Here is a 15,661-nt window from a genome sequence, read left to right as displayed (position 1 = left end):
TTGTGTACATGATGTATTGGTGACTTTGCATCAGCTCCAGCTAGTCTGTTGAGCATGAGCACTCTGCTGTAATCAGTTTTTTGAGTAATATAATCAGCCACATTTTACTTGCAAAAAAAAAAAACCCCAAACCTCAGCTCCATACACGAGGAGCTTTGACTGGAGTGTCAAACAACCATAATTTGGTGCAAAGTTCCTAAAGCTATATGTGGGCACACTGACTTTTAAGGGCCCCTAGTGCTGCATAGCCTCTTGCCAACTAAGCCTCCCTCAATGAAAATCTTAGGCCAAAGAAAGTGACTCCCAAATATGCATATTCTCTCCCATGCTCCACTACATCTCCCCCAAATGTGAACTTATACATAGATTAGGTCACCTATGTTGCCAAAGTATTGAATACCATGACTTTGGTTTTATTGAGATATCATCAATCAACCCTAATCCAAAGGTGGTTTGGGGATCATAGATCCACATTGCTACAAGAAAGCGTATTAATGAAGCTTATTATTAGGGGTCTTCTTCTAGGCAATGAGCCTTAAAAGAAGTTGATGTTGTAGAGGTTAGTGTCCACTATACTTTCTTTTGGAGGACCATTGCGGCACATATAGGATCTTTCACCAGATCATAGCTAGAGACCTCGGGAGTGGATTCAAGGTCAAATTTGTAGCTGCCATTGTTCAAGCCCAGACATTTGTATCATCTAGCCTTCACCATTTAGCTCTGATCACGATAGAGGAGGAGAAGAGGTAGCCCCTTCTCAATCATCACTTGGGGTCAAAGTCTAGCCATACCCTAGAACAAAGGACTCGCCTTTCTTAAGGGAGGTTCTCCACACAAGTTCCCACTACAGTTAGAGTAGTTTGCTTTCAATATTGCCCTTAAGAGACAAAGACTTGAGCGCCAAAGCCATGATAGTGACTATGAAAAAGGGAGTGCCCCTCCAATAAAGGACAAAGACATGTATCTCAGACTTAAATATGCCTCTTTTCTAGAGGAGACAAAGCACTTGGAGTGATTGCAAATCACTGTTCACAAGCTGCTCTTACCAGAGGATTAGAGTACTAATGCACTATGATAGGAGATTGCACATTCATCCACACCCAAACCGATTACTTGCACAATGGATGTATGGAGACAATGGGCTTATCAAAGGAGGCCTCTATATATGTTACAGTAGGATGCCACGGAGTAGGTACAGAGAGTTCCGTTTGTTGACAAACCATTGGTTGAGACAAGCATATTTCTTCATCTTTTTTGCTAATTTTTGGAGGATATTGGATTACAGCTTCTAATTGAAAAAGGTTTCACCTCTTCTATGGTTAGTAGCACATAGAAGCTTGCTGATTGGACATGACCTATGGGACTACCCTAAGACCCAAGAGGTGTGGAGGAGAGCCCTTAGGATTTAAAAAAAGAAAATTCAAGGGGTCACTCCTATCTAATTTCTGGTCAGCACTTGCACATAATTCCCTCGCCACACTTCTCATAGACAGTATGGACTAAAGGACACTATCACAGATGGGAGCTGATTGCTAGTAGTAACATTGACAGATTCTCAGGATTCCTGCACCTTCCTCCATTTACAGTGAAATATGGTTTGGCATTACAGCCAGACTGGTCATTATACGCAACCCCTCTATTAGAAGACTTCTTATCTTTGATGTATCATTGCAGCTCTATACAGCGCTTTTTTCTATCAATGTATAGTTACCTCCAGAAAGTTATATCATGGAGTTTATTCGTAGATTTTTCACTTCTTTGAAAAGATGGTCCTCTAGAACTCATTTTTACTTCTAAATGTAATGGTCACTCAAAATTGGAAATATCTCCATCCTGCCCCTGTAAGAAGACACAGCTAGGACACTTTCGACAGCAAATTTTGTTTTTCTGCCTGGTCAGTGTGCTTAAGTTTGTAGGTAAATCCCTCAATTGTTAAAGTCCTGATTGCAACCAATTGTCAAGTGCATGCTGTCACTTCATCGTCAGCCATCTGCTGCCACCACATGTCAAACCCACAACTTGCTGCTCCACATGTTCAGATAAGTCATAACTTCACCCAGAGAATGAATTCCTTGATACATTATGATGCATCTAGTGTATTTTTGGAACCTGGGACTCTGTGTCAAACAGGTCTCCATTCATCATGTGACCAAATTTTGGCTTTGCTTTCAGCATGTAGTAGACTTAGGGGTTTATCCTACAGAAAAGGGTTTCTTATATCATGGGTGAATAGTAAACCCTTCCAGTCTCCAAGAAGCTTTAACCCAAACTGTTGTATAAACAGAAAATTTGATGTTCTGGTTGCTTTCTGCTGTATATAGCTAGGATCAGGCCTCAAACCATGTGCCAAAGCTGGAATGAGCTTCAAGAAAAGGTAGAATACTGATCTAGTACAGATTTTAGCAGCACGAGAGGCAGATTTCTGCTTTAAATCGGCTAACTTCTCCAGACAATCATGGGCATAATGGAAGTGAGAATCAGCAAGGAAACTAACTCATGGCTGAAAGAAGAGGCCTCTCTGGCTGTTGACAACTTCATGTGAGAGAGGAGAGAGAAAACCCACATGGGTTGTTATGCCAGCTCTACTTGCGTTGTTATGGATTCCACAAACCTCATTCATGCGTAGAAGACGCAATTGGGCATAACTCTTTGAGGAGTACTCACTTTTATGTTCTGGCTCGACAAGTGGGTCCCCAAGAGTTCGTTGTATAGCATTAACACTCATCCAATTTCCTCACTTTTCTTGACGGATCCATTTCCATGATGGAGTGAGAAATACATTCAAGTGGATACATGCAGCTCGACTGAAATTAATGAGTCTTCCCCACTGGACATGGATCTAGATGTCCCTTCATACGATGTAGAGGATTAACAATTTAATTGTCTGAGATGCATGTGGTACTTTTCCTTCTCCTGGATTTCCAATGCTATCACCAAAGCAAACGGCCCTAGTCATAGATCCACTTTACAAGACCTTGTATATATACCCATTCTCAATGAAATCTTTTGAACATTACTGAGAGTAGTATTTCTGTATAAAGAATATCCCTAAGTTGTACTGCAAGAAGATGAGCATCAATTTCAAACCAAATGTGACATCACATTAAAAAAGAACAATATACCTCATCATAGAGAGAACCTTTAGCAGACAAAATTTGAGCTTGAACAATTGTATTCTGGAGTTCTGTCTCCAACCGCTCATTCCTTGACAGAGCCACTTCAATTTCTCTATCTTTGTTCTCGCTCTCAACTACATAACTAGCTGCATTCTCTTGCATTTCACGCCTTAATTTTAATACTTCATGATTGACCCTCAACAAAGCTTCCCTGCATTGGTTGATTTAGAATATGCACAAGTTTCTAAGAGCTTCCACCTTGTTACTGCTGCTCATTTTGTAAATTAAGCTATATCTTCCACATTTACTGAGTAGCTTTTGAACAACTTAGAGCCACCATGCCTATGTTCAAAGATTGTTTTGAATCCTTTGCCATGTTAGAACTCAGAAGTTCTTCTGGGTGTGCACATCTTTAATAAACTGTGATGAAAAAAAGCCATCATTTGTGCCAATCAGACCTGCTGGCTGACTGCAATCCCATGTGTTGACTATGAGATTCTAAACAATAGTGTCTTCGTTGACAGGTTAACAGTGAAAATTAAAATTGATGTTCTGAAAAACCTTCGGCTTAATCTATATGCTTCCCATCTGGTCATCCAGCTAAAATTCATAAGATTCAACAAAAGCCAGAAGAAACCAAAAACAAAGCAAACTGGATAACTACCAACAGCATAGACATGCTGCGCTGACCTGCAAATACTGAGTGATTCTTTCCAATTGTGTTAAGGTGAGGGTTTGTATGGAAACCTCTAAAATTTAACTCTAATTGTTGTCTGCCTTGCCACTTCCTCCCTCTGCTTGTTTTCTGACAAAAACCATAAAAACATTTATTCCTTCTGCTAACAACACTGCATGTTTGGACCAGTATCATTTATACTCATGTGTTGATGATGTCAACCAAAGTGCGCTGAATCATGTCTTCTGAGAAAGCCAAATACTGGTACTACTGTATCATATGTGTTTTAGCCTGTTGATAATCCAGAGCTTGTGGATCTTGCATCAAGAGCCTCCATGACTAACCATTGAGCCCTCATCTCGCAAACAGCCACCCCCACCCTTTCCTCTGTCATGGCCACACCATATCGTTGTTGCTTCCTCCTGCCCATGCCTTTTCTATGCTGCTGCCAGCTCCTGCCCCACCGGGCACTGCCTGACTGCCTCTATCCGTGCTACTAGCCTCTGTAAAGAAATACTTGAGAAAACAAGATAAACAACAAAGTGTAGAACAAACCACAATGATAAACAGTAGAGCTCAAAGGTGAAGAGTAACTCAAAGTGAATGAGAATGAATGCTGAAAACATACTATGCTAAGTGAATAGAATAACCTCAAACCTGCATGTCTTAGAGTGGACCGGACGAACTGAGTGTGTGTTGTACTCTGAATGAATCTTGAATCACTATAGGCAACCTTTGTGTCTGATTGGCTTCTATAAACACAGACTGGAGGGTGGAATCTGTCTGGAACAGGCTAAAGATTGGCAATGGCAGCAAGATGACACACATGAAGAAACACCAACTGTCCAAAAATGCAGGGCAGGCTGGAAATGCAGCTCGTGGCTGCAAGAAGAGTTTTAAGGCTATTTTAAATGAGCTAATGAAGGTTTAAACTATAATGCACTTTTTTAGTTTAGCATCTCCTCTCAGGCCCAAAACTAGAACCCAAGGGGACTGCAAGCATAGCTTACCCAGTTTACCCCCGGGCTTCCCACCCCAAAGCAGCTAGGCCATTGGTCCAAGGATGGGCTGCCCAAGAAACTACCAAGACTGAAAAATCCATGGTTATCTTACCGCATGAGCCCAAAGGGCCGCCCTAGAGAGGCCAAGGCATGAGAATAAGGGTTCTTATCGGCTGCCCATTGGCGTGCTAGGACTTGCAAAGGTGATAAAACCTTGTTGGACTATCTTTTCTCATTCTTTTAAAAAATAAGTAGTGCCCATGGGGAAAAAGAGGGACGGTTGGCTTCAATATCAGAAAACAAAAAGGCTATTCCAACTACTTGCCAAGGCATCTATGACAAAGGAAAAATATAGAGGTATGTGTTGTATGCCGCCATATGATGTGCCACAATATGGTGGATCCCAAGTCGACCACTCTATGATGAAGGAAAGGGTAGTATGCACCTCATTTGCCTACATTCCCCGTCTCACTCAGGGTCCCACTCAAGAATTTATTATTTAATGACTTACTCAAGGAACTAAATGAGCAAAGGGATAAAAAAGACAAGGAATGGAAATTGGCAATGCTTGTCATGGAAAAAGAGAAAGAAGGTGCCTAGATTGGAAGGCTCATCTGCCTACATTTCTCGTCTCACTTAGGGTCCCACTTAAGAATTTGATGACTTACTCAATGAACTAAATGAGCAAAGGGATAAAAAAGACAAGGAATGGAAATTGACAGTGCTTGCCATGGAAAAAGAGAAAGAAGCCTTTGTGTCCTACAAACTATAAAAGCACTAGAAGGAAGAAGAGGAGGAGGTAGTATAGATATCATGCTCATCAAGATTTAAACGGATGATGATACAAAAGAAGCTCAAAGAATAGTGACCAGAATCTTGTAAGCACTAAGAGAAGAAGCCTCCCTCTCTTACCATCGGATGGTGGAAGCAAAAGCTATGAGGACCCCCTTGTTGAATAAGAAATGCATTCCATGCTAACTAGCCTCTTAAACAGCCCCAAAACATACTTATTTGATGAAAAAATGCAAAATCAATACGCAGTTCAAGAGAATTTTTGTGAAACCCTCATTGGGAGGGTCCATCCACATCTATAAAAAGACAGGCTACCCCCATTCAGTCTTCATCCCTTCTATGCAGGTTTTTCGCATTCACGTGAAGATCTTCACCATCAGCCTTCCTCCATGTGGCTGTCCAACCTTTGTGACTACTGCCACCACTCCATCTGCTGCTCCAACCCCTAGCAACTGCCCTTCCAACTACTGCATGCTGCCTAGCGCTTCTTCCACTATTGCATTTGGCCCCAAACAGCCATCGCCAGCCCCAGTAGACACCTCTTCTGCTGCATGTAGCAGTTTCAGCCATCACCGGCATCCTCATATATCTCCGCTGCTGTCAGCAAGCATCCTACTGCTTCCGGTGATCTACCTTTTGGTCTTCTACACCCTCCAATACAATCTGACTAGTGGTTACAATACTTGGGATCCCTCTTTAACGGATGTCACACTCTGACACTCGTCGCTCTGCCCTTGAGCATTCTGTATACTCTTACATTCATTTACTGCATTGATTCATTCACTTCAGAGTTCTCCTTCTCTCTTTGTCTGTGTTTCTATTTTTACTTTTTTTTTTGCAAGTAAAATGTGGCTGATTATATTACTCAAAAAACTGATTACAACAGCGTGCTCATGCTCAACAGACTAGTTGGAGCTGATGCAAAGTCACCAATACATCATGTATACAAGCCTCTCAAGGTGCTCTGGGGGGATGGGGGCAAGAAGCCATGTGGGGGGGGTTATATTGCCAACTGGGGATGCCTGCCTGCATCACGAAGAAACGACCCTTGCTGCCCCAAGTGCGCATGAAGTGACCTTGGAGCTCCTGACGAGCCCTGGACTCGCCCTACACTTGATCCCATCAGCCGCAGAGGGAGTGGATGATGGAAATCCAGAGCTCTACTAAGGTTGCATGTGTTGAAAGTCTCTCTCTGCCAAAAGCCTCTTGACACCGCGCCTTTCAGATATGCCATCCAGTAAGACTCCCTAGGATCTCCCATACCTCCGAGTGGTCTGTTGTGGGCTCCAGTACCTGGCGGATGGGCAGAGCCTCCAAACCGATCACTGCGCATGACCCTGCCTCGATAATGACTATCGTGTCCTGAATCTCGGCCTCATACAAAAGGTGACGGCCCTGGCTAACTGCCTGCCAATAGAAAGATCCCCATGAGATACACCCAAGGCTGGGTGCTATACGGCGAAGGATGCGGCATGCTCCTCTCCACACGAGCTGCGCCTCCTCACATGACCAAAGGCAGTGCTTTGGGGTTTCCAGAGGCTGCTGTGTGCAGCGCTTACAACATCCCTCCTGCATTTGGACACGCCAACTTCCCACTGCCAAGCCTCCATGTGCCACTAGCCATAAAAAATACGACACCCTCCTTGGCCTCCAACTATCCCATAGGTGGTGCCAGAAGGTCCGTCGGAAGGGCTCCGTGATGCTGTGCTCTGCCTCGTGCCTGCTACGTGATGGTGCCCAGTCCATATCCTCCAACATCAGTACATGTCTGCCAATCCTGGTAGTACACTCTAGGAACCTGGGTGGCTTCTTGGAGACCGTAGAGGCCGGCCATAGCCACTCTCTTGGATCCCACTCCAGCTCATCAAGTGGTCTACCCTTCCAAATCCAAAGGCGAAGCTCCCTGAGCTCCTTCCAGAAAACATAGGGGTCCAGTCACCATGTCTTCCCCTGAAGACCCACCACCCGAATCCTCCTCCACGAAAGGGTGGCAATCCCCTCATCCTGCTGCCCTCTGTTAAAGGCCAGACGTCCCCCCTCCTAAACAGCGAAGAAAGTCCCCTGCAAGGCACCACCCACTCTACCTACCACCTGAAGGGGGATGCCTGCTAGTGAAAACCTAGCTGCCTATACCTCCCCGAGCTCTATTGGCTCACGTATCGGGGGAGTAAGCCACTCCGGAGGTATTGTTGCGTCTATCTCCCTTCTCAACTCCACTCCTCTCTGGCAACCTGATACTTGCTGCAACACCTCCTCGTTTGCCATTCTGTACACCTCTTGCCATGTCCTGATGGTACGAGTAGGGCCAGCCTCCCATCCAACCCACTGGATGTGGGGGTGCTCACTTATCTGTGCCCCTTCCCGATCTTTGACCTGGGGGTTCCAGATCACCGGCTGACAGTCTATTTCCTCCTGGCAGCCTGGGGGGCTCAGGATTAGGGCCTTACGGAGGTCCTACCACATGTGGAGTAAGCTGCGAAGGAAAGGTAATCTGGGGGGGTTGATCTGGGCTGACGTGAAAATCCATCTCAGGGATGGCCTCCACTCACCGCCAAGCCTCGGTCTACCATCCTGAAGGCCCTCCTACAATAAGACCTTCCAGGTCTACCCGGCTAGTGTGAGACCGTGGACAAGTGGCTTGCCCAAGAGAGCCATACTCTGATACTGTGGATCAATGATCCCAAGCTCTCCCTCTGACCTATGTCATATGATGGTCGCCCACGCCACATTGGCCCTAGAATCCCTTGAAACATCAGACCCTAACCAAAGGAAATTCCGCACTAGGCGGCGAAGTTGCACTATGCACGATGAGGAGAAGCACCAACACAAGGCGATGTACCAGGCCCTCGCTAGGAGGACCTGGTTAACCACCAGGGCTCTTCCGGCTAGTGAGAGGCGAACCGTGCTCTAGTAGGTCAATTTCCTCCAAATAGCATCAAGGACAAGAAGAAAGTGCTGGGCAGGAGTGATGTCGAGTCCCACCTAGAATCCTAGGTACCAGACGGTCTGCCCTCTGCTCACCCATCTAAATCCTAGGTGGACGCCCCACTCCGTGTTGGAGTCCAGGTCTGTGAGGAAACCAACCGACTCTCGCCAGTTGATTTTCACTCCTGCTGCACCGCAGAATACGTCAAGAGCCAGCCTCATTCTCTCCAACATCAAGTCATCGTCCTCTATGTAGACGGCTATATCATTTGCGTACTCTAAGTCTAAAAACTCAGTCTCCTCTCTCACTAGAAGTCGAAGGCCGCGTAATCCGCTCACACGTGACCTGAGGAAGTGAGACATCGCCTCTGCAAAGAGTAGAAACAGGTATGGGGCCAAGGGGCAGCCCTACTGAACTGATCTCTCCAGCCGAAACTCCTTCCCTCGCCTTCCGCCTATGAGAACCCTGCTGGTGGCCGACCTATATAGGTCAAGGCCTCATGAACCCAAGCTTGGGGGAATCCCAACCTCACCCTGGTTCCCTCTAGGAAATCCCAGTCCACCCTGTCATAAGCTTTCTCGAAATCCAAGAGAGGTACTGCCAATCTCTGCCCACTGTGCTGAGCCCACTCTGTCCCCTCAAAGAAGGTAAATACATTGTCTAGGATGCTCCTATCCTGGACAAATCCTGTTTGTGTGTCATGGATGATATCTGGAAGCACAGGGCGTAGTCGCCTACCAATAATCTTTGCCAATGCCTTATAGGACACTGACAATAAGGTGATCGGTCTCCACTGGGAAAGCTCCAACGGGTCTCCCCCTTTGGGGAGAAGACTAATAAGGCCTGCCGAGAGACTCTCTGGCATCTATCCTGAAGCGAAAATCTCCTAGAAGGCCATCAGTAGGGGGTCCTTCACAACTTCCCAGTAGGTAGCGAAGAAGGCCTAAGAGAGGCCATCCTCCGCCGGGCATTTCTACCCATCCTGTGTATGGAAAGCCTCCTCTAGTTCCTTTTCTGTAAAGTTTCCTAAGTGTAGTTTTACTTTTCTTACTATTTGGGTTGAATAGACTTCTTTTTCATTTGCTAGTATGATTATCTTAACTCGTTTTGAATTTAGCTATAGCTTTTTTATATACACTTAGGAAACATGAAGAAAAGAGCAGCACCACAATCAATGAGAATTTTAAAGGATTTACTTTGGTGCTCCACATGCACTTGTAAGATGGTATATTGGTATTTAGCCTCTTGATCATTGATGGCTGCATGGATGGTGCCTCTTTCCACCTCTTTAGTAAATGCAAGGTCTTCTTCTTCCCCATCCAAGAAATAAGCTCTGCCACGCACCCCTCATCTTTCGATCCACATTCCCGACGCGGCTAACAACCCCCTTTGTTAGGGTCAGGCAGACAGTCGGGGGTAACTGATGCTGCCTCTCCCTCCAGGCCTTCAACCTGAAGCAATCAATTATCTTCCAGCCTTAGATTCTTTGAGCAAAGCAATACAAACAGTGCTCCTAAATTGTACAAACACAATCAATCCAGTGGTCGTTTTACTTGGCCAACTGCTAAGGTGTGAATCCTTTTCTCCGAATGCATCCAGCATTCATTCCAAGATCAATTGCCACTTGGCAAGATCCCCAAGGGTTTGTTTGTTTACCCTTTTATCCTTGAGCTAGGGTTTATACCCTGTCAACCCAAATTAACCAATACCTTAGGTTCCTTAAGATAGTAAATCCTGGCGACCATGTCGCTCTAACTTGATTGATCCTTTGCATGCTAGGCAAAACATAACCTCCCCTTACTTGGCAATCAGCCCAAGAAGGGTGATGTAGCAGGATGACTACTCATCCTTTTGCAAGTTAGACTTGTGCTGGAACCTGCCAACCTTGTTCCAAGGAGTGGCAAATCCATCTTGTGATTAAAACACAAGCCATGCGACATTGCAACTTGTTGCACAAGTGTCGCACCTAACTCATGGGATCATTTCACCCATCAAACGGCGTTTTTTGGCCAAGGAATTTGTTTAGTCAAGGTGTAGGATTTGGGGTGTCTTCTTACCCAACCCAACCCTAACCTTGCTAGGCCAATAACGTTTGGCCCTAGGGTTTCTAGACTCAATCAGAAGTCTAGTATTGGGTCATTCGATCCTTAGGGTAAAGCCTTAGATGGTTATTATATGGGCGTCCAATTAACCCAACATTCCATGAATTGTGGGTAGGACTTTTGGGTTTGAGGGTCTCGACTTGGCAACCAAGTGCGATACTAGACAGAATTTCTAACGTACTAAACCCTAGCTAGCACTTGAGGTGTTTGTTGTACTAACTAGTTATGTACTTGGTGGTATCTAGTGCCAATTGTTGGCCAAGGTCATTCATGTGGAGTCTATAAAAAAGGTTCTGTATCAAGGTAAAGTGTTCATATGGAGGCTGCTCATTGGGGGTCTTCCAACGGGAGAAGTGCTCCATGCCCGAAAGATCTCTGCAAGTCATGTTTTCTGTACTACATGTGATGAGACATTGCTTCACTTTTTTGTCTCTTGCCCTATTGCACGACAAATCTGGAATTTCATTTCCCATGTGTGGTCCTCGGTAAGGTAACTCAGCACCGCATACTAGTTAGTTCATGGATTATGGGAAATATGTCCTCTATGCCCTCTTTGCATTCAGATTGTTCCTACCTATTCCATTTTCTTAGATGGACAGCCCTATGCAATATATAGCGTACTCACAATGCCTTTATTTTTTATTCAGCATCCGGAATCCATGGGCATGTGGCCCGTGTGCATGGATTAGTGTTATGGCAAATCTCTTCTATGATGTCAATTGACCTGGTTCTTCTGGATATTGCTGCTCCCTGGCTGGCAATTGTTCGCTCTACTCCAGCTGTTCCTTCTATGTGATTTATTAGTATTGTTCATGTAATAGGTTGTTCTAGTTGTTCTGAGAGCCTACAGGCCTCATGTAAATATTAGACAGAGAGAGAGTGAGAGAGACAGAGTATGCTGACCTGATGGTCTAATGTAATAGAAAGTAAGAGATACAGAGAGAATGTTGACCTGATGGTCTGATGTAAATATTTACTACTTAATTCAATTATCTTCACAAAAAAAAAGAGAGAGAAGGAAAAAAATGAAAGAAGAAAGAAAGAAAGTTGTAGGCTTGGGGGAGCGTGGCAAAAAAGGCCCTACTTTTTTGTACAAATACAAATGATATGGTACCTGTACCAATCAGTCCATACTACATATGGAGACAACCTTGTGATCATGCCCTAGTTTGGTAAAAATCAAAAATCCATAGATGCAATCTGCTAAAAAGTTTTAAATAGCAGGTTTCAAGGACAGACTCAAAACTCAACTGTGCATTGTGTCTAGTGACAAGATCGCAATGCTTTATAAGCGATTAAATGTCAGTTCAGCTTCTGTGTCTTCGCATAGATTGGTAATATCACTGGATGGAAAGACAAGAAAACATATAGATAGTTTATCATTTGTTTCGCAAGAGAACCTGGAGGTATCCCGTTCTTGGTGTAACACTCCAAGTTCTTCTCGATATTTTGACATTTGTTCATAAGAAAGGACTAAAATGTGCTCTCGGACTGTTCGTCTTTCCTTAGGGATGCTTGTCAGCTCCATATACCTGAAAACTTTGACTGTATCAGAGATAGCATTTCTAGTGCATTCTAAAGTGCAGAATGTTTGTCAGCTCTATACACCTGAAAAGCTTTACTGTACCCAGTATAGAAATTGCAGTGCAGTTTAAAGTGTAGAATGAGAAATTATCAGGAAAAAGATCAAACCACAGTACTAATCATGATTAATCTTAGTAATTTAGTAAGCGTTAGTTGAATTACAAGACCAAATATTTGATTGATTGGCATCTTACAAAGCTTCTGAGATGTTTAGATCATGTAAAACGTCCTTCAATGATTTGATTTGCTCCTCCAATGATGGGACCTCATTCTCAATCTGCAACATTTGAGTATACGACTAATTGTCAAGGTGGCCTGATGCATACAATGATGCATATCCAGCATAGATTCAAATGGTAGATTTCCCATGCATTTGCGAAATTAAGCACAATTACAAATGAATAGCTCCATGTTCTTCTGCTACTTCAAAAATTTGGTCATAGATCTAGTAAACCAATCTTTTATTCTTGCACATAGCCTACTCATGGGCTTATGCTTAACTGTTGGCCACGAGTTGACTTAGTGTATTGAAACAAGTCACAGTAGCCCAAGCATGATGAAGTTGGTCTTAATCGGACGATAATTTCTTACTAGCCCCTTTTATAGAAACAGATTCACCTTGAAAACAGATAGCACTACAATGTTGACTAAGGGAAAACAAGTCTTTGATGTGGAGGCAGAAACATCTGCTCCAAAGATGAAAGAAAAGAAGAGTTTGAAGGTTGGCCTGATCTGAACCATCAGTTGGAAACAATGAAAAAGGTAAGAAGCTAGATGAGGGAAGCATAGACACATCCTCAAGATGCAAAACCCATATTGGAAAATGATCTATACGACCTCTCAAGCATGAGACCACCTTCATCCCCCACATACATTGGATTGAAGGGAAATCAAATGCTTAAGAATGGATGGTTACCTGACTTTGGTGAAATGAAACAAACTTGCAAAGCTTGTTTGGTAGGAAAGCAACAAAGAAGCCATTTCCAAAAAGCTAGACATATAGTCAGCTCCAGGACTACGGGCTTCAATTTAGCTTATACTTGTGAATAGCACCCTTCAGACTTAGTTCATGGCATAACTTCAGTGGAAAATGAGCCTGGTAGCTTTATGGCTTCTACTCAAGTCAAACATGTTAATATTTGGATATTAAGATTTGATGTCGTGGCCATCATCAGTTTCTTTTGTCAAACCACTCCTTGCATTTGAGGTAGCCTTTAAAGCCTCATTTACAGTCTTGATTATAACCTACATTAAGAGTGAACAATTTAAACAGTTGCTAGCAACATCCAACCAATGCTGATCAGAAATTGGACCAGAAAAACACCACACGGACATGGATTTTATATAAGTAGGTCAAAATCAATCCAATGTAAATCATGCTTAAAGCACACACTGCTTTTACACAGTTTTAAATGTCAACCAAATTTCTTACCTGATTTTGCCGGATTTTCAATTCCACCAAATCAATTTCAGCCTTCTGTTTCAACCTGTCTATTTCATCCTCTAACCTGGTTAAGGCAAGATATAAGGGGACATCTTTTTAGTATCAGCAAATATTTCAGGCCTTTGTAAGGTTAGGGCACATACCATATGATAAACCAGGCAAGCATAAAGAGGATCAAAATCTTTCTACAAAGAACAATTCAACAACGCTACAAATCAAGTCTGCAAACTGCCCACTGCTGCGCAATCCCCACACATATATGCTGCTGCAAACCAGCCCCATGGAAGGTTTCATCCAGCTGGACATACATGTAAAGTTGCCAAAGGGACCTAGTGCAGCCTTCATACCCCACAGACAAGTCGCTTTGCACTTGCAACCTATTCACAACATAGTTTCTCATGTCCCATTAGTATGAAAAAGTGGAAAGTACATGACACATATACACTATTGTTTTGGCCAGTTACTCTTGTCAAACTCAACTTTCGCATGAGATTTCCCCACTAGCATTCAACAAAACTTCAACAGCACAACCTCCCTTCTGACATCACTCAGAATTGATCAGCCAGTAGAAATTTTTAACCTGTGAACCACAGGATAAAAATATACATGTGCATTGATCAAACCAGCTTAATGTAGGGGGTGTGAAGCAGGTCGACCTGGTTGGAACCACTCTTCCTGAGGTCTGAATGGGAGCAACACACCATTCAGCACCCTGCTTGGAACCACTCTTCTTGAGCTCTCAATGCTAGTGATCACCATTCCACAATAGGTCTACCTACTTGGAAGCAATCTTAATTGGGTTTTAATTGACCACATGTCAGCCCACCTCTTGCCCATGCCAGCAGTGGTAGACCCATGCTTGCAGACTAGAGGCCATAAAGATGCAGAGGAGCTGGATGGCTTTATGGCTTCTACTCAAGTCAATCTGCTCCAACAATGTCTAGGTTTTGGCTATCTTTGTCGTAAGGTAATCCCATCTGAACCCATAAACATTGCCAATTGAACATGGCATCTTATTGAGGTAAGATTTGATTAATTAAGTCTAAAGCAATATGGACTCGTGTGCTCAATAACAAAGAGTATTATGGCTCTACTGCTCATGACACCACAATCATGTAAACATGCAATGGGTGTATCCTGCAGGATATAGTTGGCACATGGCTGTAGATAGGGTTACAAGAAGTTCTCAATGACATATCTTGGACATCATAGACCGTCCCTTGGAACAATGTCCCTTCGACCACGTCATCTGCCAGTCAGCATATCACCTGCCAAAGCATATGACAATCTAGACATAGACAATTCCCAAGCAGCACAACTGTCAAGCAAGTAATATCGAAGGCCTTAATGTCAAATAAATTATTGTGCATTCCTATCTAATTTAACTCCACCAAAACAGCCCTAAAAATAATTATTTAAGGAAAAAGATTTTTTTTTTTGGTGGCAGAACAAATGCCCAAAAAACTCCTGTAAGAGGACAGGCTGTGCGCATTCCTTCATTTACACTGATCATCCCATTCCCCACTTTCAATGCCAAGTCTCCTCACCATCCTTCATCAGCTTCCTCTTCATTAACAGCTACCCCAGCTGTGGAGGACTCCTGCCCAACCAGTGTTATCTGTCATTGGTTATGCACAGTCATTTCTTGCAGATGAGCCTTAGTCTGAGTCAAACAGGGACATTATGGATAACCCAAGTGTGAATTCTCTCTCATCAAGAAACAGCACACCCTGACCAACCCAAATCGTACAAATGACTCTCTGTACAACTGATCAGAGTGGATTTTTGTATATATGTACATGGGCTGTCGAATGTATCACCATGAGCCAATCTCTCTCTCCACCTAAAATACCAAGTGAGAAATGACAAGGGCAGGACAGTCTATAAATAAGCCAAAAAATAGGGAAAATCTGATCAGGTTGGCCACTTAAAAACTGGCTGACTGCTGCAAAAATGCAATCACTGAATAAAATAATCATAATAATGCTGCATAGAAAAAACAGACTGCCATGTAGCATCC

General features: G+C 43.6%; 1 protein-coding gene across 1 annotated transcript in view; it reads right to left on the bottom strand.

Moving 5' to 3' along the window:
* LOC148041857 (uncharacterized) overlaps positions 1–15,661 on the bottom strand; it is a 184,734-nt gene that overhangs the window by 155,800 nt on the left and 13,273 nt on the right. The window contains exon 6 of the mRNA XM_087688807.1: positions 13,630–13,705. Coding sequence (XP_087544933.1) covers positions 13,630–13,705 — 76 coding nt within the window. The remainder of the gene's footprint in view (positions 1–13,629; positions 13,706–15,661) is intronic.

This window comes from Lygodium microphyllum, chromosome 1, assembly GCF_053477565.2.
Source record: "Lygodium microphyllum isolate KBCC chromosome 1, Lygodium_microphyllum_v1.1.10, whole genome shotgun sequence".
In the NCBI taxonomy this organism is placed as follows: Eukaryota; Viridiplantae; Streptophyta; class Polypodiopsida; order Schizaeales; family Lygodiaceae; genus Lygodium; species Lygodium microphyllum.
This window is presented reverse-complemented; position numbering and strand designations above follow the sequence as displayed.